This window comes from Barbus barbus, assembly GCF_936440315.1.
Source record: "Barbus barbus genome assembly, chromosome: 43".
Taxonomy (NCBI): domain Eukaryota; kingdom Metazoa; phylum Chordata; class Actinopteri; order Cypriniformes; family Cyprinidae; genus Barbus; species Barbus barbus.
The window spans coordinates 20,576,574-20,603,899 of record NC_136721.1 but is presented as its reverse complement, the minus strand read 5'-3'; the positions used below and the strand labels follow the sequence as shown (position 1 = coordinate 20,603,899).

The 27,326-nt window shown below is 35.6% G+C and overlaps 1 protein-coding gene across 1 annotated transcript in view; it reads right to left on the bottom strand.

Annotated features, from left to right (window-relative positions):
- LOC306862277 (potassium/sodium hyperpolarization-activated cyclic nucleotide-gated channel 1-like) overlaps positions 1-25,541 on the bottom strand; it is a gene marked incomplete at its 3' end in the record, with an annotated part of 93,860 nt that extends 68,319 nt beyond the window's left edge. The window contains exons 1-2 of the mRNA XM_079405023.1: positions 25,052-25,541; positions 13,749-14,172 (exon numbers count right to left, since the gene is read on the bottom strand). Coding sequence (XP_079261149.1) covers positions 13,749-14,172; positions 25,052-25,407 — 780 coding nt within the window. The 5' untranslated portion in view covers positions 25,408-25,541. The remainder of the gene's footprint in view (positions 1-13,748; positions 14,173-25,051) is intronic.
- Positions 25,542-27,326: the final 1,785 nt, after the last annotated feature.

Below are 27,326 nucleotides of genomic sequence, written 5' to 3'. Positions count from 1 at the left end.
AAATTAATTTTATCCCAAAGTCTTTTATTCCACTCAGAACTGGACTTCATAACTCGCAACTGCAAATTTATATCAGACAATTCTGAGAAAAAAAGTCAGAATTGTGAGATAAAAAATGCGCAATTACCATTATTTTATTTTATTTTTAGTGGCAGAAATTGGCTTCCATGAAGATCAGTTATTGAGGATGTAATCAAGTACTAAAAGAATTGTTATTGGAACTGAACTTTTTTGTCTCTTATTCACTGAACTGCCATTTTTAATAAATAAATAAATAAATATATTTTCAAAAAAGTATTATATTTTTGTGTAGTATAAAGTTAATACAAGTTAACTTATTGAGGATGAACTCAAGTACTAAAAAACTCGTTATTGGAATTGAACTTGTTTTCTTGTGTTTACTTGTGTTTATGGCACCTACTTCAGTTAATCGTTTCAGAGTGCAAGCGGAACGGAGCAGCAAATGATTATTACAAATTCCCAAGATCTGTAAATTCATGTCTGGACGACACTCATGCACAGTTGAGCCATGAAAGAGAAATGCACAAACATGAAAGAGGGTGAATAAAGAGGCTTAATTTCTCCTGAGAGTGTAACACCGCAAAGACTTCTTAAAGGAGGATTTGAATTTTCTACTCTCTTTCTCTGAAGAGCATCTGTCCTGTTTTTAGTGTCGCTCTCTCTATCACACGTCTTGCTACATTACTTAACAGCTCTTAGTCTCAGTGCAAAAATCCAGCAGAGATATTAAGCTGGGGCTTTTCATAACCATGCATACGAATCATTTCCCCTTGGGCTTCCTTTTCCAACGCTACCATCTATGTCATCATCACCAACCCATTATCATCACGATCACAATGAAAGTGTGATCGATTCAGCTTCAGCACTCGAGGTATGAAAATACGCTATTGTATAAAACCTCCTTCACTCATTGTGACATCTCCAGGATTTGAGTGGATGTTCACTGACGATTGTGTCATTTTTCACATGTATGCAAGGAACTAGTGCTGTTTTCTTGCAGAAGCTCATTTTGTTTTGGCCCGATTCCAACTAATCACACTACTAGGGTGACGAACCGCTTAATTCTGAAAGGATTACTCCAATTTTAGTTCAGTTATAGAACCACTTGTGTTAGCGTGACAACATGCTTCATGAACTTCAGCATATTAGCATGGTTAGCACATTAATATTAGTTGTATAAATGTATAAATGACCACCTATTTTTTAAAGATTGCTTTCAGCTACAGTACATATCGGTAATTGGAAGTTCACCATGGGAGCATAATACAGATGGGCAAAAAATCTGTGACAAATGTAACTCATTCCTTCGCATCAAAAGACACGTCTCAGTACATTAACTCCACAACCCACTTGGCAACAAGACATTAGTGCACCAATACATTATAATGAATCAACCTTGGTGCCATGATATCACTCCTCAAGATTCTGAGACCCAATCAAATTTTCATCAATGCCAGATCAAGACTGCTGATCATTTAAGCCCTTAAGATTAGTGCTTTTAATCAATTTGGGGGGGGGATTAAAATGTACCTACTACCAGATATATAGCTATAAATGGACAACTATAAGGGATAGAGGTCTGATTTTATTTGAGGTCTAATGTAGTGGAGATCTGATTTAATTTATAGTAGAAGTTTTCAACATGGCTAAAGGTGCTATTTTGGAATTGTTGCCTTTATTATGTATTTAGACAGGAAGCGAAGTTGGAAAGAAAGAGGGGGATGGGATCTGGAAAGGGTTGCGAGCCGGGACCTGAACTCAGGACGCCCCAAGCGGAACAGCACTATATATTGGCGTGGTGCCCACGAGCCTATTGGTGCAGACAAAAAGAAATCAATATTGATTCTTTTTATTCTTAATGCACATAATTGGTGTTTTCTGCATGATTTATCATTGCATATTATTTAAAAGCATAAATTTTTGAATCTTTATGAAATTACTTTCCTTTTCAGGTGACATCATCAAGGCTGCATAAATTTAAACCAATCAGTGTTGTCTGTGTTTCAGGAGGGGAGGAGTCTCCTGTGAATGACTACAAACTCTGGAATGTCCACTTTTTATGATCCAATCAATTCCTGAATAATTCCTCTGTTTTATTGATTGATTGATTGATTGGTTGGTTGGTTGATTGATTTGATTGATTGATTGATTGATTTGATTGATTTATTGATTGGTTAATTGATTGTTAATTGATTGGTTAACTGGTTGGTTGGTTGATTTCTTATTATTAGCGATGAAAACAGTTGTGCTGCTTAATATTTTTTGTGTAAACTGTCAAACCTTATTTCAAAAATATTATATATATGATCCTGGGCCACAAAACCAGTCATAAGAGTCAGTTTTTCGAAAATGAGATTTATGCACCATCTGAATGATGAATAAATAAGCTTTGCATTGATGTATGGTTTGTTAGGATAGGACAATATTTGGCTGAGATACAACTATTTGAAAATCTGGAATCTGAGGGTGCAGAAAAATTTAAATATTGAGAAAATCGCCTTTAAAGTTGTCCAAATGAAGTTCTTAGCAATGCATATTACTAATCAAAAATTTACTGTTGATATATTTACAGTAGGAAATTTACAAAATATCTTCACAGAACGTGATCTTTGTTTAATATCCTAATGAGTTTTGGCATAAAATAAAAAAAAAATTTTTTTGACCCATTCAATGTTTGTGGCTACTGCTACAAATATACCCCAGCGACTTAAGACTCGTTTTGTGGTCCAGGGTCACATAATATCTTTTAAAAAATCTTATTGAACTTTTGAACGTAGTGTACATCACATTATGGAAGTAAAATAGGTTGCAAATATTTCTTCAGGTTGACTAAGACAAGATTTCTACTTGTATAAACTCAGCATTCACTGACAGTGTCAAAAAAGGAGGAGTAATTTCTAGGTTGTGTCCTCGTTTCACACGCTTCCCTGGTGTACAAGTTTGTGGCAGCAGGACTTGCATCCATGTTCACCCACCGGTCCACATCTACAGCTGCAGCTAGAAAATAAAACAGATTAGGCTAATCTGTGGAATTATCAGTCTTAAATAGTCCATGTTCCTCCTTCATTATCCAGAGTGGTCTTGCAAATGGAACGTCAACATGCGTTAAAGCTGCTCGGTGTAAATCAACAGCTTGCTGAGAGTCACAGCTTAAAAGAATCTCAATGTCAGCATGGAATAACGCTTTATTTTTCATTTTAATTCATCTGATTAAGTAATATTAATCTGCCTTAATGAAGACAACAGTTATCCCATTGGGACTGTAAATCCAAGTCTGCATTAGTCACACTGTGTCCTACACTCGTCATAAACAATGCAGTCACCTTACTGAACTTTTGCTGCTGCAGTTACTGCTTTAGCCAACAGGAGGCAGCGCTTGGAAAAACGGCTTTTGGGTGATTCAGCATTTCCGTACCATATGTTTCTTACCAAGTAGGGTTGCTTTAAGGTAGTGAAGTATAACTAAAGACCTAAAGCCCCAGCGGCCTGTTCTTTCGAAGGAAAGAACCCCAGTTGGTGCTCTTTAAATGTCACGGAAAACAGAGAAATCTCATGTTGTGTTAAAAAGCAGTGGGGTGAGAAATAGTCGAGTTTCCAAAAACGGAAGCATCCAAGTCCATCCCCACTGGCACACCGAACAGCGCAGTGCGGGATGAAGCAGGGGATATTCTCTAATAATTGGATCTAGAATAGGAGCATCTTCACAAAAAAATAATCCAGCAACCTTCTTGCCAAGGAGGTAGATAATGAATTATTGAATCAGATCCCACATCTGCTACTTTAACCAATGCCATAGAAAAAAAAAGACTGCTGCGGTCGTTTCTTTGTTTTTATCATGGTGCATCAAAGCATGCAGTTTGTAGAGGAGATGTGTACTATTACTTGAAGTGATCATATAAAAAAAAATATTTAAAAAAAGCTGAAAAAAAGTATCACAGGTTCCAAAAAATATTAAGCAGCACATGATTTCTCAAGGATCATGTGACACTGAAGACTTTAGTAATAACTGATAAAAATTCAGTCTTGCCTCCATTGGAATAAATTATATTTTATAATGGAATAAACCATTATTTTAAATTGTAATAATATTTTACAATATTACTGTTTTTACTGTATTTTTGATTAAATAAGTGCAGCCTTGATGAGCAAAACAGGCTTCTTTATATATACATTATTATATACTTCTTTATATCTACATTTACATATATCATATTTTTTAGGTCTAAATTAATAGTATTTTAGTAAATTAATGGTATATTAGTCTCATTTGGAGCAGTAAAAAACTTTTGCACAAGAAATTCTGACTTCTTACAATCTAGTTTTGCATTTTTGTTTATTCATGTACTTACTAAATTAATTATAGGAAAATTGTTTGCTTTTAAGGGTTATGTTAATGCAATGTCCCAGTAATGGTCTGATCATACACAGCAAAAACATTTTTCACTCAGAAATGGCTTGTGAATTTCATCAGAGTGATACATTGAAATTAAACATAGAATTTTGAAGCCAAAACACTGAAATGGTATTTTGTTGTAAAACGTACATCAGCAATCTTTCTAAAAACGTTATATACATTTTTCGAAATTGTAAATAAAACAGTATTTCCAGTCATTACAGATGTGCATCAAAATGAAATGCACATCAGGTTCACTGCATATGTAAGACTCAATGAACAGATGTTACTGTACATCTAAGCTGTGCATTAACATCTACGCTGATCCGCAGTGTGTAAGACCATGATGCATAAGCATCTGTGTAATTGCAGTGTGTCAGGCGCTATTAGATATACATACGTACACAAACATACACAAAACGCAGGACAGACAGGCAAAGAGACCAAAAGAGACCATGAGGGCGAAACCATGTTTGCGAAAAATGTTTTAATCTGCCAGTTGCACTAAACTCACTGGAGAATGAAGCAGCAGCGTAATAATTTGCTTTGGGTAAGAGATTGATTCAGCATCGCTCTCTGTTTATGGTTTTTCCCAGCATCCCCTGATCTCCTTTGGGGCGATGAGAGGCTGGTGCCCACGGGCAACGAGCAAGGAAACAACTAGTACTTGTTTATCCTCCTGTGAGCTGCAGTCCCGCCATTTGCCTGCTCTTCCGTACGGTGCAGCGTGGGCCAGTTTGGGCAAAGATTAATTGTTAATTGAGAGGAAGAGAGGAGAAATTGCATTAGCATGCCTGGACAAAGGGAGCGTCTTGAGAAATCTAATTAAGCAAAGACACACAAGTTTAAACCGCAAGGAAAAAAGTGAACGGGACAAAAAAACAACCTGGCCCTTGGAATTTATCTTCTCAAAGTATGATACTGATCAGCACATGTAATGGAGGTTAGCAGAATTTGATAATCTGTATATAATTATGAGTAAATTAATATAATATTATTTTTTATAAAAACATATATAATATGTAATATAATACATAATATAATTATGTATAAATAAATAAATATTATTTTTCTGCACATTGAGAACTGTGTGTGATTGTGATTTTTGGATACTTTTAGATGGTAATTCTATTAAATAAACAAGTGAGTATTAAAATTGTGAAGAATCACTGCCACATTTTACCTCAAAATTAAAAAAAATAAATACATAAATAGATTATCAAAAGGTCAGTATCATCAAAACTGTAAAGAAATGTCTGTTAAAATCATAAATAAATAAAAAAAAACATTTCTAAAATGCATTTATAAGTTATCTTACAAAATGCAATTTAAAATTTTTTTATATATAATTTGATTTTATATGGTCAGTTTTTTTTTTTAATGGAAGAGAGAAAAATAAGAATAATACATTACTCTGAAGAGAATATATTGTAAAAATGAGCCAAATCGTTATGTAAATAATTTCACACATGAAATCTTGATTCTAATTTATCTGATTAAATATTCTGATTCTCTCTCATTGCATTTTAATAATCTCTGATTTGAAGATCAAATATGATCTGTACATTTCCTTCCGGGATTCACCAGATTCAGCGGATACTGATGTCAAAGGGGGGGGGGGGTACAATATGAATAAATATAAAGTCTTATAATACTCCAAATCCTATCATACCTTACCTAATACCAAATTACTATAAGTTTACATTGTTTTTTTGAGAATGAATCTCATCTGCAAACATTGATTAGATTCTCAGGCCTGCCATTAAAGCAGACTTCCTGCTAAAGAGACCTGCAGTGTCCAAACAGCCAGTCACATACACTCGCCGCATGATGAGAGCTTTTAGCCTGATGAGGAAGGCAGACAGCTTTCACAAACACACACACACACACACGCACACACACACACATGCATGCAGAGTGATGAGGCTATTCAGTGGCTCAAGAGGCATGTGTAAGTGAGAATGTACAGAAACAATACTTTAGCCAATTAGGAGTGGCACTTTAACCTGCTATTTGCATATCTGAAATCTAACCTCAACTATATATTTATATATATATATTCTATTCATAAAAGAATCCTAAAAAAAAAAAAGTATCACAGTTTCCACAAAATTGTTAGGCGGCACAAAAAAAAAAAAGGTTTTCAGCAATGATTAATAAAAAAAATTATTAATGATTGAACACCAATAATAATTGATGATAATTGAAATCAAATCAGCATATTAGAATGATTTCTGAAGGACCATGTTACATTGAAGACTGGAGGAATTCATCTTCTACATCACAGGAATAAATTACATTTTAAAATATATTAAAAAAGAAAACTAAAGTTATTTTAAAATAAAACCAGAGGATAAAATATATTATAATATATATAATATTACACAATATTACTGTTTTTAGTGTATTTCTAAGCAAATAAATTTAGCTTTGGTGAGCATAAGAGACATACAAATTGATATGAAAATATGAAAGCCGTTTTCTAGGCTGTTTTATTTGTCCTTATGTTAGCACACAAACATATAAGTAAATAAGTTTCCTCCAAATCTAAGGAAAAAACTGTGCATAAATCACTGGATTATTGCTGTCAATATAACCAGCTCAAGCTGGTTTCTAATACTTGGCACAGATGCAAGATCTCGCTGAGGAGGCAAACAGGCAATATCCTCACCTGCCCTCACCTAGCATTAACTCCCTCACCTAGCATAGCCTCCTGACACCTGTGCGCCACTCAGGGGTGGGACGTTTGTGGAGAAGGGATGAGTCACCAGAAACAGACACAGGTGCTTTGAAAAACACACAGATGGACGACAAAACACAGGAAACCAACCAAAGTGATGTAGTCGCTTCTCAGGAGCAACATTTTACTCTGGGATTTGGTGACCTTTTGTTGAGAAAGGACAGTATTGACCCGTCGATTGTGACATTTGAATGCACTGTGTATTTCTGAGGTGCCAAGCACCTAGACAGTCGCCAAACAAACATGCTTTAAAATGGATCAAGTTACAATTAAAGGAATATACCGTTTACGTACATTTGTTTTAACAGACTAAATTATTTTCTGGGATATTCAAGGGCTTCTCAGTTTACATAAACAAACAATAGATATTTTAATCTAATGATAATGAGTTGCATTACCAATTCAAATTTAATTATTTTTATGTATTTTTATTTTTAGCATTTACTTCAATCAAATATTTATTTATTTAGATTATGTATTATTAAAATGTCTTATTAATTATTATTGAATATGTTTTTTTATTTTTAGCATTTATTTTAATCAGATAATAATTATTAAATTATTAATTATTATTTATAATTACTAACTCATATATTATTTTATTTTGTAATATTTTAATGCAATATCTTAAACAGGAATTTAATTGCTCACATGTGTTTTCATCAAACCATAATGATTATTAATTTATGAATGTATTATTTTATTTTTGAGATTATTTAACTTTTTAATGCAATATTTTAAACATTAATTATTTTTATTTGTAGTAATTATTTTAATCAAATAATAATTGCATTAAGGTATTAATGTATTATTTTAATGTTTTAATGATTTAATATTTTAAATATGGATTAAATAAACTTTTTAAATATATATGTTTGCTTGTTAATATAAATTATAGTTATTAATTATTTTTAATTGTATTGTTAAGTGATTGATTAATTAATTGATTTAACGGCGCATTTAAACATCAATTAAATAAACAGATTTAAATGTCTATTTGAAAATATTATTATTTATTTATTTATTTGCATTTTTATGTTTTAATTAATAAACTGATTATTAATTCCTTAAATTCAGATTTTTGAGGCTTTCTTCAAGGGTACAGTCCGATCTGAAACCTGCACAACATCAACACACTGTCCTAAAAAAAAACCTGGAGGTGAAATTGGGCCTTGTCAGATGACTCGTCTCCAGACCAGTTTACTAACATTGGCGTCATTAAGTACCTCTCTGCCCCCTACGGTGCTCCTTCCCTAAGTGAGCTCAGTATGTGGGTCTGATTTTCCCTTTTCATATCAATTTACCAGCTCACTGATGAATCATTCTGCTTGAATTTCTCCCAGGTTGAGACACGCTTAAAGAGACAGCATCATGTAACTGATGTTCACGATCTTCTGTGACCTGCTTGGTTCGGATGCATGAAGAGGTTTATATGCAACCCCCACTTAAAGAAATTCACTTGAGCTATTTCTGATATATTCTGCACTTTTTATTTTAAAGTCCTCTCACAATGTTATTTAAGATATCTGACACCAAAACGTTTAGTTTTCACGCTCTTTCCACAGACTCTTTCCAGCAGTTTTTGCTACTGTACCTTTAAGACTTCTATATGTTAATAGCTCTGTTATGCTTGGCAAACCTCTGTAAACTGACATACTTAACACTGTCGTTTATCAGGACAGACCAAGCATGCAAATACTGAATATGCATTGATATGCAAATATTGCAAGGCGAATGTTAATGTGAGTATGGTTGTGATGTCATAACTTCTGAAAAAGACATTTTCGTATCTTAGTTTGGGGAGGGAGATTTGTGTCAAACTCTGAATGTGGATGAAATATGGATGTTAAAAATTGTGTATTAACAATATTCCTTCCCGTTTTTTCCCCTGCTGCTAATAGTTACATTTTTTATTTTGGATTACAAATGCAATGGTAAAATAAAATAAAATAAAATATATAATATAATAAAATCTAAAACAAAATATAAAAAATTGTTTAAATTAAATATAAAATTAAATTAAATATAAAAATAAATATATAAAAAAATAAAATTAAATAAAATTATTTTTATAAGGTTATAACAGATGTACATTATACGTATATGGATGGCTGGTTTAGATGGTGAAGTTACCTGTGCTAGGCAATGAGAGGGAACAGCTGTGGTTTGTTGTGGGGTCTACACTGATGCACACATACACACACCATCAGGCCTCCAGAGCAGACTGAACACTGGTGTGAGAGCAAATGGACAGATGTGACCCTCATTGACTTGGGGATTCGAGCGCTCAGTTGTCTCCCCTTGTCTGTTTATTTTTCCAAAATCACACCGAATATGCAATCCCTCCTGTTTTTTCTCCATTACCTCTTTTGATTACATCCTTTCCTTTTAATATACCACCCATGCATGCTTGTTCCTCTCTGTCCCAATCCAAATAGCATAAGCTTTTAAGAGCATTTCAGGGACAGAATATAAAGCAAAAATGATGATCCCCTTGAAGAGAAAAGAGGAGCTTCTATAACATGTAATTTTGCCTCAATGGTTGCATTACCCATGTCAGCTATGATAGCCGTTGAGGAGATTCCTAATGGTTGTGAATTAGTTTCAGCTACTGCTACTTGTTTATGTAACTGTTGTATTAAAACAATGCCACTATAATACACTACTGTTCAAAAGTTTGAGGTCAGTAATATTATTTAAGAAATGAAAGCTTGTATTTAGCAAGCACACATTAATGTGGTTACAAATCACAGTAAAGACATTGAAAATGTCACAACTGATTTATATTTTAAATACTTTTCTTTTAATCTTTTTGTTCATCAAAGAATGTATTCATAAAATTATTAAGTATGCTATAGCACAAGTGTTTTCAACAGTGATAAGAAAAAAATGTTTCTTGAGCAGCAAATCAGCATATTAGAATGATTTCTGAAGGATCATGTGACACTGAAGACTGGAGTAATGATGCTGAAAATTCAGCTTTGCATCACAGGAATAAATTACATTTTAAAATATATTCAAATAGAAAATAGTTATTTTGAATTGTAATAATATTTCAGTATTTTACTGATCAAATGATCAAATAAATGCAGCCTTGGTGAGCATAAGAGAAATAAAAAAAATACTTACTGACTCTAAACCTTTGAACTGTAATGTATTTACAAAAAAAATAAAAGGTCTGATGTGACATATTGTTCTATCTATCCAATATGTGAACACAGACCTTATTCAGGAAACACGAGCAGAATGAATTGTACATGAAACCATTGTTATGTAAATTGCCACATTTAGTTCAATGCAAACATGAATAGATTTACAAACCATTTACACATAAATAATAGAGAAAACCTTCTTCCTAGCATATGTGTGCACTATTCCACCTCCCCTCCCCCTCTACTTAGGTGTCTCATCAGGAGAAACGAAGAGAGAATGAGAGAAACAGACACAGAGGAAGTGAGAGACAGGAAGTAAAAGAGTGATAAAGCAGGGTTAAGTGAAAACAAAAAGAAGCAATGCTAGACAATGCAAAGAAGATGGAGTAGGTAAGGAAATGAGACTGAGATATGGAGAAAGGAAAGAAATATGCATGTGATAAAGCATATGCATAAGAAACAGAAGCGAGATTGCATGTGCATGAGAAACCCAATATAACCACATTTTCTATAAACCCTTCAAGCTCTACCGAACATCATGTCTGCTCTGCGTCGACCTCGTGATTCACACTCCAGGTTTGATTAAAGCCCATTTAGACTCTGCACCATGTCACACTGCGGCATCGTGATCCACACGCTAACTCACGCCACAGCTGTTTTTGAGTGGATCAGGGTACTGTAACTTCATTCAACATGGCGGTAAATCCAGAGAGGCGTATACACTGCAGTATATAGCACACAGACCTGCTTAGGGCAGGATTTGGACAGAGATAGCGAACCTGGGAATCACAGCGTGTGCCAGGAGCACAACCCGAGGTCGGAAATAAACACGCGCTTGTTCCTGACAATCAAAACATCTCTCTGAGAAGAGGGTGGGGGAGGTTTACAGCTAACTGAGTGGAAATATGCAGTAATGCATTCAACATGCAATATATATAGATATAAATATGCAAGTAGCATCTTGTTTTTAATATATTGCTTTGCAATAAAGAAACAACATAGTAATGAGAGGTCAGAAAGGAAGACAGGGAGAGATAGAGCTGATAGTCATTTCCCAGAATGCATCAGTGCAGCACGAGAGAGGGGAAATGGTGTGTATAATGTGGATGCTTCCGGGGATGCCATAAATAAGTGCTTAGTAAAGCCTCTGGCCTGTTTTAGCCTGTGGTTTAGCCTGTGGTTCTGGATTACTTCTTCAAAATGTACATTTTACTGCATTATTTGGTCATATTTAGGGTTCAAGGTTCAAACACACACACACTTAAACCCTAAATTTTTGCATGTTTCTTGCCACAAACCATTAGCATTTAGACATGAATGATCGACGAGAGATGTCTTTTCGACGAGAGATGTGCTATTAATATTCTAAGCTGTCTGACTTATCATTTTTGCATGGTGGATAATAAAACAGGCATGAACCTAGGCTAATCAGAAAACGTGCCTCTACCTACATTTAAAAAAAAAAAATGGACCTATACATGAAATTGGCAGAATTTTCCAACTGAAATGAACACTTGTGGCTTTAAAACACCAACCACCTTTATTCATTTGACTGCATTATTTGGTCATTATTAGCTCATTTTTAGGGTTAAAGGTTCAAACACACACTTAACCCTAAACTTTTGCATGTTTCTTGCCCCAAACAATTAGCATTTAGACATGCCTCTACTTACATTTAGATTCATTCATTTTTAAATGTAGGTAGAGGCATGTTTTCTATAAGTTGAAATATGATTATGATTATGATTATGAGATATTTGATGAAGATGTATTTTTGCATGGTTCCTTGCACAATACCATGTTATCACCTCAAAACTGTTACCACAGTGCATGATTTTTAAACAAACATATTTTGACAGTGGTGTCACATGACTAGCTCCATATGTAAGGCTTTCTAATGTGGTAAACTTGCTTGTTAGTCCACCTAGTACAGTATTGCATTTGCAATGTAAAACTCCCGAGTATGAGTCCTGTGAAGCAAGTCATGACACTTGATAAATAAGCGCAAAAATTTGTAAAAGCAAGCTAAAATGCTATTGTTGCTTCTGCAAATGTGTTTTTAGCTCAAGCTTGGTGTTCTTAACATTATCAGAGCGACAGAGCATTAACCTTGTAGCATCTCTCACTGGATATATTTCATTTCCGGATTACCACTATACGTGCAGGCAATGTAATAAAATGTTGCCAGATTCACGTTAATCTGTTTCAGATAAAACTGAATGTTTTTAGTCCCACTAGACATTGCACTTTGAAAGTTTTGCAAGAATAATAATTTTAATAATTTTGCAGAAATGTCGCCAGTGGCGTGTTTTTACAATGTGACTACATTGGAAATCTCCTAGATTTACATTGGCCACATTGCAATACCTTATAAATCACATAGCAACATTTTGGCAATCTCACACAACACCTTAGCATCATGATGGTGAGTTCTGGGCTTTGTTTTTAGCACTAGGTGTTTTTGGCAATGTTTTTGTTTTCTCTCTGCACAAGCGTAAAGTCCTGTCTTAACCAATCCAATAGTGCAGCAGAAAACAATAGTAATGAATCAACCGTGATTACTGTCAGCCACATTAGTTTGTTTTACTCTTCCTGAGCGGTACATCTGTATTTCAATTAGTTAAGATCAGAAAGCGTCGATTCTGCTCTCTACCAGTCCAGCCTTGGGCGTCTGCCAGCTGAAGAGGAACACAAACTGGCTTTAAGAGTTTAATAACCGGCATCTTCCTTCTCCAGCTTTCAAACCTCCTCGAAACCCCTGATGTGGCATTTTTTACCTTGGAAAGATCAGCTAACCATTTTTTTTTTTACCAAGCACCAGTTGTCTGAGTTGGGTTAACTTTCATAACATAAGCTGTAATTTACTGTACAACTGGCTAGGGATAATAGCAGGTGGGAAGCAGAAACATGCAGTGTTTTTCTGACGAAAGTGACCTTAAAGTGCAACAACGCTCATGTGAAACCAGACAGTTGGGGAGGGATTGTGAACCATATGTGTCATGTGAAGATTAATGCTTTGTATTTTAGCTTAGGGTGTCTCAGACAGAGGTGGGAGTGAAGTGCTCTAGCATGAATGCCGAGGCATTTAATAGTTTTGCTCAACTGCTCTCGCAGTGTTGAAGAGATCGGTTCCTCTTCCAACTCTCGCTCCCCAATGCGGCTCTTGAGGTGTCACCGAGTACTAAGAGGCAGATATGCTTACCTTAACCCCCAAATAATTCTCTCCACCTCTAAAGAGTGTGCGTCAGAGGTATCGGAGAGGGGTGCGTGCTGCAGAACAACGATTGCGTCATACATATGCACACACACCTAAACACGCACAACGTCAACCAACATCTCTTCTGGTTCATATTGGAAGCTAACAAATCCAAGACGTGTTACTAAAGGCCATCTGCATCACAGTTTGTTCACTCACACACTCATACACACGCTGTCCCCTCACCTCCTCCCATTGGTGGATGTATCTGATGAGTCGTGAAAGCCTGAGAAGACGGAGCAAGCTGAGGATTTTGGTGAAGCGTACGATACGCAGTGCTCGGGCTGTCTTGTAGACCTCTGAATCGAAGCCTTTCTCCACTATTAGAAAGATATAATCCACCGGGATGGAGGACAGGAAGTCTACCACGAACCAACTCTTCAGGTAGTTCATCTTAATGACCTTTGGGTCCAGGATGATCTCTGAGCTCTCCTCGTTCACAATTCCCGTTCGGAAGTTCATGACCAGATCCACCAGGAAGATGGTGTCCGAGGCCACGTTGAAGATGAGCCAGCTGGTGGTGGTTTGCTCGGAAAAGAAGGTAATTCCCACAGGAATGATAATTAGATTCCCCATCATCATGATGAGCATTATCAAGTCCCAGTAGAACCTGCAGGGGAGACAGAAAGTGACGTGTTAAAGTGGGACCACTTGAAGGCAAAACTGTTTTTCTCCCAGGAAAATTAGAATTGAAAGATTGGTTCCCTTTCGATTTCAATGAGTGCAGATTTGAATTGACCTGGCAGCACTTCACAGGAAGCTGAATTGGAGTTTGAATTAGAATGACAGGAAGAGGAGTTTACTGAACTGCAGTTCAACACAGTAAAATGCATTCTGGGAAATTAACGGTTTTTGTGCCCTGACCCACAAAAGGTAATTTATTAAATATGATGATACATACCGTTCAAAAGTTAGTGGTGTCAGTAAGACATTTTAAAAATTAGTTAATACTTTTATGCAGCAAAGATATATTTCATTGATCAGAAGTAACAGTAAAGACTTAAAAATTTTCACAAAAAAGTCATTTTTGTTAACTTTCTATTTAAGTTTCCACAAAAAAATATTAAGCACTACAACTGTTTTAACATTTATAATAATAAGAAATGTTTCTTGAGCACCAAAACAGTATACTGGAATGATTACAAATAAATTCCACTTTCAAAAATTTTAACATTTATATTCAACAATATAACAGTTATTTAAAATTGCAATAATATTTCTTAATAAACTTACTGACCCCAAACTTTTGGTGGCATTTGAAAAACTGGAAAAAAAAAACGCTATTTATCTTCACATTTTAAGGCTTTGTAATCTTTTCACAAAACATTTTGTCTTGATAAACTTAAAAATACAGTTGCACGTGTATGATTTTCATTGAATTTAAATTTTAATTCGACGTACTTCTAAATTCGAAATTAAATTTTTCCTTTCTGTTTGCTACCTCAATTCATACTGGAGTTTCTAGAATTCTCTTTTCATTTCGGAACAGCACATGACCCTCAAGCTCAGAACGGCATGAATTTCCTGGTTTGGAAACATAGGCATCCCATTCTGAGGACCAGCATCCGGAACACAACATTTGGTCTTTTCAGTGTATTTCTGGTCAAATTTATATGGCTTAATCATTTCGATTACCTTATCTATCAAATATTTACCCATAAATTTACTTTACAACCACTTCAAAGGCACTTTCACATTCCTTCCCATCCTGATTCTATTCCCGATAGCAGGAAAATGCTAGCCCTGTTCAGCATGAAGATGATGTAGCAGGACTGGCAAGATTAAATTCCTGCTCTTTTCTGCTGGAATGCCCTCATTGCAACGGCCCTCAGATATATATGATGTTTCTCTGGGTCCTGTCTAACAGACTTCCTTCAGCGTAGTACAGCTCGCGACCTGCAGTCCACACATGATGCACTACAGCTCATTTCCCTGTCGCTTTTGATATCACCGCCAACACTTCCTGCTGGATTGCTGCCCTGTGACAGCGCAGCACGGCTCACACTTTGCTCTCTGGATGTGGAGGCAAAGAGCCACAGGACCAAAAAGGGGGCGATTGTAACATGACAGGGTTTCCCTCTCTTATGTGAGAGTTGTATGTTTACAAGCATCTATGTGCGACATTCTGCTTTGCTTTGCTTGTACAATACCCAGAAAGCTAATTAAAGGTACAGGCTTTAATTGCTGAGGCAGCAGCAGTTGAACCCTCAGGAATTAGCTTGTGTTTTGAAAACATGTGAATGGAGCCACCATAGGGGTGAATGGAATCGCGGCAGCCGTTTGAAGGTGTTTTTTGATGCAGTACCACTAGCGGCCTGCTGGGCCCAGCAATTACACAGTATGCACTTTATTAATGTGTACTGCTAACAATCTAGCAAAGTAATAGAAGCATTAACTATCCTTTCTGTTCCAAAAGTCCTCAAACAGCCCATTGGATAATGGATCCACAAACTATGTCGATTGCTATACAGTAAACGTCATAAATAAACATTTCTATTTCAAATCAATACCAATATCCATTGAGCAAAGAATCTAAAAAAAAAAATCAAGTAATCGCCGTTTCCACAAAAATATTAAGCAGCACCATTTTCAGTATTAGATATGTTTCATGAGCAACAAATCAGCACATTAGAATGATTTCTGAAGGATCATGTGACACTGAAGACTGGAGTAATGATGCTGAAAATTCAGCTTTGCATCACAGAGATAAATTGCATTTTAAATTACATTAAAGTAGAAAATGGTTCCATAACAATATAATTGTTTTCACTGTATTTTTGGTCAAATAAATGCAGCTTTGGTGCACATAAAAGACTTCTTTCAAAAACATTTGAAAAGTCTTATCAACCCCAAACTTTTGAACGATAGTGTATAGACACCTAAATTATAAAAATATGAGCATTATCAATTATGAGTATTTATCACTGGACCACTAGACCATCATTTTGTTTGTCAGTCTACAGTAAACCACTAGACCATGTCTCATTGCTTAGCTGATGTCATATAATCATAATGTAAAACATATGTTACATTTGAAAAGCTCACAAAATTATTATCATTTGCAGTTTGTAATACTCTGCAGTCTCAGTATGTCCTTCATTCTCTCTCTTCACCAGAGCACTGAACTCGTGAGACATTTTCAGTTGCTTGGAAGAAGATGCAGCGCACAGTGAGAAGAATCGCATTATGATTTCAAACCTTCAGTGTTACGTAACAAGACACCCAGTGTTAAACAGACACGCGAAGAATTGAAGGACAAAACTGCAGTATTTGGACTGACTGCTTATTTAATTAATTCCAAATCCAAGGGGGAAAAAAAAGGAAAATGTTTTTGTATACTTACTCAAAATATCATTGTATGTTTTTATAATTATTAATACATTTTTTAGTCATTTATATATTTTTGGTGATTTAATTAATCATCATCCTTGATGCTAATTAAATCTAATTAAGCTATCAGCTTACTGATAATGATGTCAAAATCATTTCTGACAGCAGGAACACCTGTTGGCTGTTTTGATATCCACTGGTCATCCACTGATAAATAATAAAACGTCAGTCCGCCTCCATTTTCATGTCTCGCAGTGTTTGTCTGCCAGACCGAACATGACATGTCCCTGAAATGGCTACAGACTCTACAACACATATAAAACGTCCAGGCGTAAATGAATGTTTTGCTTCTCGACATCTATTTAGCACAGGTTAAAGACTTGCGTTGTCATTTCGCAAGCGCAAATCTAATGTTTGACAACAAGCCAAACCAAACACAAGTGTAGTAATTAGCTAGCACTGCTACGTTGGTGGTATTACTCATGCCACCTAATGTGAAGAAATCTTCCTCAGCACAAAGTGAAAAATAGCCCGTTTTTATGTCTGCCATGAGCAGACATGAGTCATCTCTCTGATAGGAGACAAGCAGACAATAGAAGATATTTTTTGAAATGTTCAGAGGTCAGTGTACTGTATACACACACACACACACACACACATGCTGTAATTGCATTAATGTAGCCTGTACTAGCCTCTGTATCTTGTAAAAACCAAAGCCAGACATATTTTGACGGGCGCCGGACTGGCCTAGAGAACCACACAAAATGTCCCGGCCACTGATAACGGCATACATCCATGAACTAAAATAGATGCTTTCAAGAATCCTATCTCATGCTAAAAACCCCTGGCTGGTGCCTCCGATGAGGCCGATGCACTTGGCTGTAATGGATCTGAACGAATGAGAAAAGCTCTCAGCCTTGCTTTATAAATATCTACCGATCCGGTATCAAATAATTGTCTGTGCTTCGGTCCAAACAGGCATCTTCGGTTAATAATATCCACCTTGATTATTTTTACTTTTGGGAGTTCTAAAAAGATGAAAGAATTCATTATTTGATATTGATTTTGCTGTTGGTTGCAGTATAGCTGGGATTGTGAATGAATCACGTGTGGAGGTATATTGAGTACTCGTATTGAGAAAGGTTTGACAAACCGTTTTGCTTTTGTAACTGTATCCTTGACTACAGAATGACAGACAGTATTCAGTATACAGTATACAGACAGGCTGTATTGTCAGAGGTGGGACGGTTGCCATGTGACCATCTGTCCTACTGGTGAATGCTAAACACAATCATAGAGGACGTGACCCCGACACAATGGTTGTATATGCTCGAATGCGCTTTTCTGTCTCTCTACATCAGCTACAACTTCATTTCAGTGTGGAATTGGATTCTTTAAAGGAATAATGTACACAAAAATTTAAATCTGAATTTCAAACTCAAAAACCGAATCAGAGAGTTGAACTTAAGAACTGAATCCTGGATTGTGAACTAAACATACAAACTGGTTTTATGAATACTTATTATATATATATATATATATATATACAGTATATATATATATATATATATGTATTAGGGCTGTCAACGTTAACACGTTAACGCATGTGATTAATCTAAAAATTTTAACGCGTTAATATTTTTTTAATGCAAATTAATCGTTTGATAAAGTTTGACCCCATCTTTTTGCCGTCATCGCAGCGCGGCGGGTGATCATTGCCTGCGTCCCAATGTGCACACTATCCATCCTAAATTCTATGTGATATTACTAATTTTCAATACTATTTAGGGCACATAGTGTGGATAGTATGCATATTGGGACGCAGGGATTGTGTGATTATGAGGCGCCGGGCTCGACGAAAGTGAAGCGAACGCGGCGAGAGAGAGAGAGAGAGAGAGAGATATGTATACTCATATGTGAGAAGGGTACAGCGAACCAGTGTTGCGGTTTCCCCACACAATTGGGCTATTTTGAAAATACAGTCGCGGGAAAAATTACAGAGCTGTGGGTTGCGGTGTTTTGGCCTACTTTTATAATGTACTGCGGCCGCACAAAGTGTAGCCTATATACACATGTGATCGCAAAAGGAAGTTATTACAAACACTGAATGGTGGTTTAAAGTGAGTTCTGAGTAAAAGTGTACTATTAATCTCATAAATTGTCTTATGTAGCATGATGCTAATGTTAGCTCTAATGCACCTGCAGAACAGGTCCAATTCTTCTTCATAATGCATTTTATCATACTTCATGTAAGGTCGCAAGAAAATGTTTTGTTGTATTTATATAGAAATACTTTTGATAATAGTTGGGTAAATGTGTACTGGGATTGAAGCTTGTTAAACGTTTTATTGCCAGTATAAAGGCTGATAATGGCTGAATTAAAACAAAAGAATAATAAGTCTCATACCTAGCGGAGATGTGAATGGTTATGTTTCCTTAAACTAGTTTGTCATGCATTCCTTTCTTTCAACACATTTACAGGTAAATTCTAGCATTTTAAATTTGCGATAAAATTTTTTAATCGATTGACAGCACTAATATATGTGATGCCTGGTTATTGGTTTAAACTTGGCCCAGGTTTTTAAAAGATTTTTGGGTCAGCACACATTAATACTGTAGCTTCAACCATTGATTGCCAATTCAAAGTCAATGTTTGAATAAACTGACACTCGGATGCCCAGATTATGCAGAGCTGTAATAGCTGCTAACGGTGGATATGTTGATGAATCTAAAATTTAAGTTTTTTCTATGTATAAACTGTTTATGTAATAAACTACTTTTTGTAGTTCATGCAAAATTATCACAAATTAAAAAGGATTCATGCCAATATTGTCCAAAACCCCACTTTTCTAGGGCATTTCCAAACTTTTGGAGGGCAGTATATATATATATATATATGTATATATATATATATATATATATATATATATATATAAAACTACAGAAAAAAAATAAGTTGAAGTATTATAATTACGAAAACAAAAAATAAATATAAAGCTAAACATAAATAATTAAAAAATAACTATGAAAATGTGCATAAAATTACTAAAACTAAAACTTGAAACATGAAAACTTAAATTTTAATTTTTTTCACAAAGATTAGAAATGTCACATTGGAAAGTTGAAGTACTGAAATTACTTAAAAAATAAAGCAAAACAAATAATTTAAACAAAAACTACGTACGTCTAAAACTTGGAAACCAACTAAAATCAAATAAGTTAAAGTACTAAAATTAAACTAAAATAAAAATAAAAAATGAAGCAAAACAGTAATAATTTAAACAAAAATGAATACAGTATTGCTACAGTATATAAGCAATACTAAAATAACACTCTTTATGAACAGCCAGAAAACATTGTCTTTTTTAAAAACATTAAATTTGGTGCTAGCTACTTTATAGCATTCTTAGACGGCCATGCTTCAATTCTGCAGGTGGTAAACACGATATTGAGCCTTTGATCGCACTTGCCAAATAGGCTTTACATCAAAGAGAGAACCTGAAAAGGAGAAAACAGGTGAGATATTATATATATATTTAGTTACTTATATGTTTATACAAGATATGATAGGTAGGTAGGTAGGTAGGCAGGTAGGTAGGTAGGTAGGTAGGTAGGTAGGTAGGTAGGTAGGTAGGTAAGATGGATGGATGGATGGATAGATGGATTTTTATTTTATTTTTTGGTGGACACAAAGAGTCACAGATTGCTCTTAACTTGCTGTGGCCTGTTTGCAGAGCTCTGCATTCATAAATTGGGTGTTCTTCAGCATTGTATCTGAGAAAGAAAAAAAACAGACTTAGGCTATTTAAAGAGTACCAAGGGGCATCAATTTGGAAAGAGTGAGACACGCACTCACAAAGACCTTCATTAGACTTTGGGACATGTCTTTGAGACAAGCCTCCAAAAAGCAACAGCAAAAAGCATCAATAATGCAAGACAAACTTGCATGCCCCTAAAAATAGAGGTTAATCTGGGTTTAGAAATCAGAAGCCGTTTGATAGGGAGAAGGAATCTGCTCACATACAAATCCTACTTTTCCACAACCTGTGTGATTAATTTATAAGCCAGAGATTTGACCCGAGCTCATCCGTTACCTGATAAATCCTGCCACTAAAAAAGAAAAAGAAAAACACGCACAAAGTCACTCAAAACGGTAAAGGAATTTAGGGAAAGTGACGTCAGTCATGTCTGAAGACCTTCAAAGGATTTTCCTTTCCCCAGTGAAGAATTGTGACCACAGCAATAGGCTGGACAAACAGAGAAAGCAAGAGACAGATGACATGCAATATGGAGGACCGATAAAAGAAACATACGACTGAGTCACGCGTGACAAAAGCCGATAACAAAAGAGCTCAGGCCACATCAAGTCAAGCATGAGCCCTTTCTGAAAACAATGAATAATGAATCTTACTAACCTCCTATTAATCTTTAAAGAACCACATTGAGATATTGAGTTTCCTAATGCTTCAGAACCAAAACAGCACAGGTGAATGCTGTTGTCACTTGTGGTGTCGCTGGTTACAACATTTTCGGTTCACAGCTGGGAGGTTATTGGAAGAAAATGAGCAAATTTCACAAAATTAACTGGAAGAAGCTTAGAAACAAAAGAGCAGTTCCCTGTGTGGGTGAGAAAGCAAAGCCATTGTAAATGAGCAGACTATGCCGAAGCCTGCCAAGTGTAGCCAGTATCACACGGTTCAGGCTTTCAGCCATTAGAAGCAATAACAACTGTCATCCTCCTATTCACTCTATTTTTCTTTCCATCCACTGTCTCCCCCTTCATATCTTCTGTTTTCACTTTCTCACCTGTTTTCTCCTTTTCAGGTTCTCTCTTTGATGTAAAGCCTATTTGGCAAGTGCGATCAAAGGCTCAATATCGTGTTTACCACCTGCAGAATTGAAGCATGGCCGTCTAAGAATGCTATAAAGTAGCTAGCACCAAATTTAATGTTTTTAAAAAAGACAATGTTTTCTGGCTGTTCATAAAGAGTGTTATTTTAGTATTGCTTATATACTGTAGCAATACTGTATTCATTTTTGTTTAAATTATTACTGTTTTGCTTAATTTTTATTTTAGTTTAATTTTAGTATTTAACTTATTTGATTTGAGTTGGTTTCCAAGACATTTCAAATTTTCATTTAAGTTGAAGTTTTCATGTAAATTTTAGTTTGGTTAAGTTTTAGACATATTGTTACGTGCTTTTGTGATTTTTTATTAGTTTTTGTTTAAATTATTTGTTTTGCTTTATTTTTTAAGTAATTTCAGTACTTCAACTTTCCAATGTGACATTTCTAATCTTTGTGAACATTTTTTAAATTTAAGTTTTCATGTTTCAAGTTTTAGTTTTAGTAATTTTATGCACTAATTATACTAGTTATTTTTTAATTATTTATGTTTAGCTCTATTTTTATTTTTTGTTTTCGTAATTATAATACTTCAACTTATTTTTTTCTGTAGTTAGTTGCCAAGGCAACATTTCAAATTTTCACTTAGTTTTTCGTCTAATACTCAAATTTCAATAAAAAAAATAAAACTTTTATAAGACTTCAATAATACAATAATAACATTCCTCATGAATTATGGTCGTTTTTTTAAAATAACTTTTTCAAACCATCTGTGATGTTAGTTTATGCAGAAATTTCAACCGATTAAAAACAAGTCTTTATACCTGAAGTCTGAAATTTTCTTTTTAAACAAGTTTTCAGATAGTCCCGCCCCCAAATCACCCCATTGGTTGAAATAGTGTTGCTGAGTTGAGCTGCCCAATTATTTAAATGTTTTGAAAGTGCCACAGATTGATTTTTATTTTTTTTTAAGACATTTTTTAAAGGAAAATTAACTTCTTTTTTTTACATAATTGATAAAAACTAGATAATTTTCCTCTGCATATTGACATCTCTATTCTGGCATCAGAAAATGTACACACTTCAGCTTTAATTACTGGATTCTCAAAATGACCTCCTTAATAAGTTGTATAGCCTACAGTATGTGATTGTTAAGTAGTCACGTCCTTTGTACATTATGGCAGAAAGGTCAATCATATTACATCACAGGGTTCAAAGCGATGTTAATCTCGTTCAGTGTGTGTTGGGCATCTAATCCGATCTCACCTTCTCTCATCCCTGCACTGATGTTAGAGGGCTTTACACAAACAGTTCTGATCTGTTTCAGGGGTGGCGGGAATGGATTTCCAGCAGACATAATGGGTCATTCATATGGTGCAGTATTGGCTGACCTCTGTAGCTACAAAAATAATGGATATGTTTGTGTTGTAATTAGATACTTATAAGGTGTGCCAGACTTTTACTTGACAAATTAGCTTTTGGACTTGCTCGGGCGCTTAATGTTAATTAATTATGGCTTGATTATTTGCACAAAGTAACATGATGGAACCCAATTTCACTGCTGAACAGATGTTGCAATTTTTGCATGGCCCTTCTAACATGAGAAACTGGCAATTTATTAAGAAATATAAAGGTGTTTCTTTATTTAGTTACATGGTGTTGACTTTGATTTTGTATTTAATTTAAACATCTTTTAAAAAATATTATTTTATTAAACAGGATAGTAACTATGTCACTTCCTGGAGGATGATGTCATCGCTATTGTTAGTTAAAGGGATTTTACAAGACTAACAAAATGGAAAGTGAACTAATGACCTTGTATGGGATAGAGTTCTCCACATTCATGGACAGTGTGGAGCTGGTTTCAGCACCATGGAGAGCGTTACGAGCTGAAACTAATGATCAGACACACCATTCTTTCTGCCTTGCGTCTATCTATCTATCTATCTATCTATCTATCTATCTATCTATCTATCTATCTATCTATCTATCTATCTATCTATCTATCTATAATCCATCTATCTATGTATCTGTCTATCATCTATCTAATGTTTGTCTATACAATTATGGTAAAAAAAAATGGCAGCTGTGGTTGTCAGAACTTTACTGTAAAAACATGATGTATGATGTTTCAAGCATTTTGCTGACTATATAATTTTAGTTCCTAACTGTATATGTCATGAAAGGATAACCTATTTTTGGTATGAATATCTTTTGTTAATTTTCAGTAAAAAAGTAAATGTAACATGTACAAAAAAATAACCCCAGTTGTCCAATTGAAAGCCATATGATGACTTTCATAAACATTAGCTTCATAAAAAATCATAAACATTAGCTTCTCCAACAACTATGACAAATAAAAATAAGAAAGAAATGTGGTGGTATATGCACAAAAATCTAAATAATGTTTTACCATATATGGTGAGGTAAACCATCAAACTATATTTTTCAGACATTTTTGCAGTATATATATATATATATATATATATTCATTTATGTATCTATCTATCTATCTATCTATCTATCTATCTATCTATCTATCTGTCTGTCTGTCTGTCTATATTGGCGCAATGGGGTGAGAAACTAACTGGAGACTTCAAACGTCCAAGTGAACCAACAAACTCCAAATGATGCACAACAGTATGATATTATGCAGTTGCTTATGTAATTATTCCCTTCCTAACAAGCTATTTACCAATAAGCTAGTGGCAAATGGCCAAATCTTTGCCCGTGGTAGTCTAATTTGAAGTAGACTGGCCAGTCAAGTTGTGCATGAAACATTCTGGTGGGGGGAATTGGGTTTGAAAATCCCCTCCATTCACCTGACTAACGCGATTAGCGTTAAACTGCTTTAGATCAACTGTCCCAGCGCTAAAATTGGCATGGGATGTTACCTGGTGAGAGCCACGAGATAACACAATGGAATAATCCGCGTGCTTCTGCCTCAAAACAAGACGTGATCTCGCAGCCACCCTCGCTCCTTCTCATCTCACGGCAGACACTAACAGCTATGTGTTTACAATGCCAAAGAGTGGTGCATCATTCCCTGCGCGCACCAGCACACGCATCTTACACAACAACAGAATTGAATGCCCAATTATGGCAGGTCGGAGACGTCCCATGATGACTACCGTGCCGTTTATTCACCGAGATGACATTCACCCCTACTCGTGCCAAGGGCATTTGCGTGCATTCAGGTTCTGGTTCCCCGAAACGCCACGCAAAACGACCGCTAACGCGGCGCGCGGCGCACGCAGAGCCCGATTTACCGTGACCTGAGTGTGCGTGGGAAGGTGACTTTCCACACTCCTTACCTAAAATCACTATAGGGGTGAATGATCCAATATCCAGCCGTCTGCACTCTCTCCTGCTCTTTCTCCACGGCTTTCTGACTCCCGAACATCCGCAAGGAGAACTTATTCACGCCGGGCTGCATCATGGCTCCAAATTGCCGCTGCATAAACCCGTGTTGTCTGGACGCGGCGTCTATATCTTCAAACCCGACCATGGTTTCTTCCCGGTCCCCCTTTGCACCCACTGAGTTGCCGTGGTCTTTCATGTTCTGGCTCCCCATGCTGTTCTTCAAGATCGAGTCTTGCCTCTGGAACACATTATTCCCATCCGCTTTCTCCTCTTTGTTGCTCGAGAACGAATTGGATTTGTCTTCCATGGCGGTTTCAGAACGTGCTGTCTCCGGGTGCGGAGGACAGGCTACGCGTAAAAGTCGAAAGGAGCAGCTGGCGGCTCTTCTGTTTCATTGGACGTCCCTCAAACCACCGCTGCCTCCAGTGCGAGTGCTGCTGCACAACTGAGAGGCAGAGTAGTGGTGAACCCGACGGGATCAGCTTTCTTGGGCTGCTGCCATCTACTGTCAGGATTGAGCGCGGCCCGCGTCCCGTGGCTCTCCAAGCGGACGCACTGCCATAATGCGCTGCTCCGATATGCGTTCAGACTGAAAGGGTGCCAAAGGAATACGATTTCAACATGATGTTGTAGATGCAAATCAGGGTTATGTAAAGCATTTGGGAAGGTCATGTTTTATTATGAGGTGAATTGAAATGGTAATAGTATGATAGACTAACATCCTTGTGGTTAAGACTATCTATAAAATATCATGTGTCATAATGGGTTTTTGGTCTGACAAAATCATGCTTAGTTTTTAAAAAATTGTATACATGTTGTATTATATTTATGTAGATATTTTCCCCACTTTATATTTTAATAACCATAATGCCTGTTTATTTTGAATTTTTATTTTTATTTTATTTTATATCCAGTTTTTATATCCAGTTTTACAACACATGGGTATTTAAACTCATTTGACTCTTTTCTCTATTTACTTGATGTCTGCAGACCAACAGATTATTATTTGAACAAAAGTTTGGCATCTGTTCAAAACCAACTTCTCATTATGTAACAGATTTAAAAAGAGAATTCTCTAAACAATATAAGTAATATTATAAAAAAGTTCTAACTGGATTGACAGTCATAATTATATCATGAAAGACTAACTTCTATGTGGTTAAAATCTCCTGAGAAATAGGGGCATGACAAAATTGAGTTTATAATTTTTAATGATTTTATACAATTTGTATTAAATGAAAGCTCTATTATAGTTATTTTTCTGCAAATTCAGTAAAAATCATTTACATTTTATTAACTGCAGTAAATTTATTTTTTATCATACCAGAGCCAACCATATTCATACTACCTCTATTCTAAGTGCAAAATTAAGGTATAGACAGGAAAGAAGAAAGCAAGCAGCATATTGGAGAGAGAAGAGGGATTTTTTTAACACGTCTTTAGAGAAAGTGCTGTGATGTAGGTGGTGACAAAAGATTGAAGGTTAGTGACCACGGTATAAACAGTACAGCCAAATCTCTCCCATGCAGTTGACACATTTTTACCATCACATGATAGCCTACATTATACTGTCAGCCAATGGCAAGACTCACAAAGCTATTTTAAATTCAAGACTGTCAACCTGTAAATCTAGTTGCAGGCTCTAAATCCATGCCAATATAGGGACATTTTGAATCTGAAGTAAGAAATGTTGATAAAAAAGCTTGAGATATGGCTAAGTAATCTTTTCAGGTTTTTAAAACCCGCTTTCATCTGGTTCTTTCAACCATGAGAGAACTGCTCCCTATTAACACTGGAAGCACTGGCCCTGAACTGATCGTTTTCCCAAAATAAAGCTTTTCTTGTGAGTGCTCTGATATTATCTGTGAAAAATGTAAAAAAGTCTACTTTATGGACCCTGCCTAAACTTTTATGGTTTAAATGACGTCACTTAAAGTCATAAAACACAATATTTAAATATAGTATTCAGATTTTGTATTTGGCTCATCAAATTGACTTAATTTTCTTTACATTCCTTTCAGGCTGGTCCCAGCTGATTTAGAGAGGAAAATAGAGTTAATGATGATGGCAATGAAGATTTATGCATGCTGGACAGTTGTGGACATAGGACGATATGCACATCCGGTGCAAAAACTGTGTACTGATGAAATCCAGACCGAGTCCACCTCCTACCCTGCCGTCCTGCTGTGATTGATTGTGTGTTTGAGGCTTAAAATCCTGCATTTT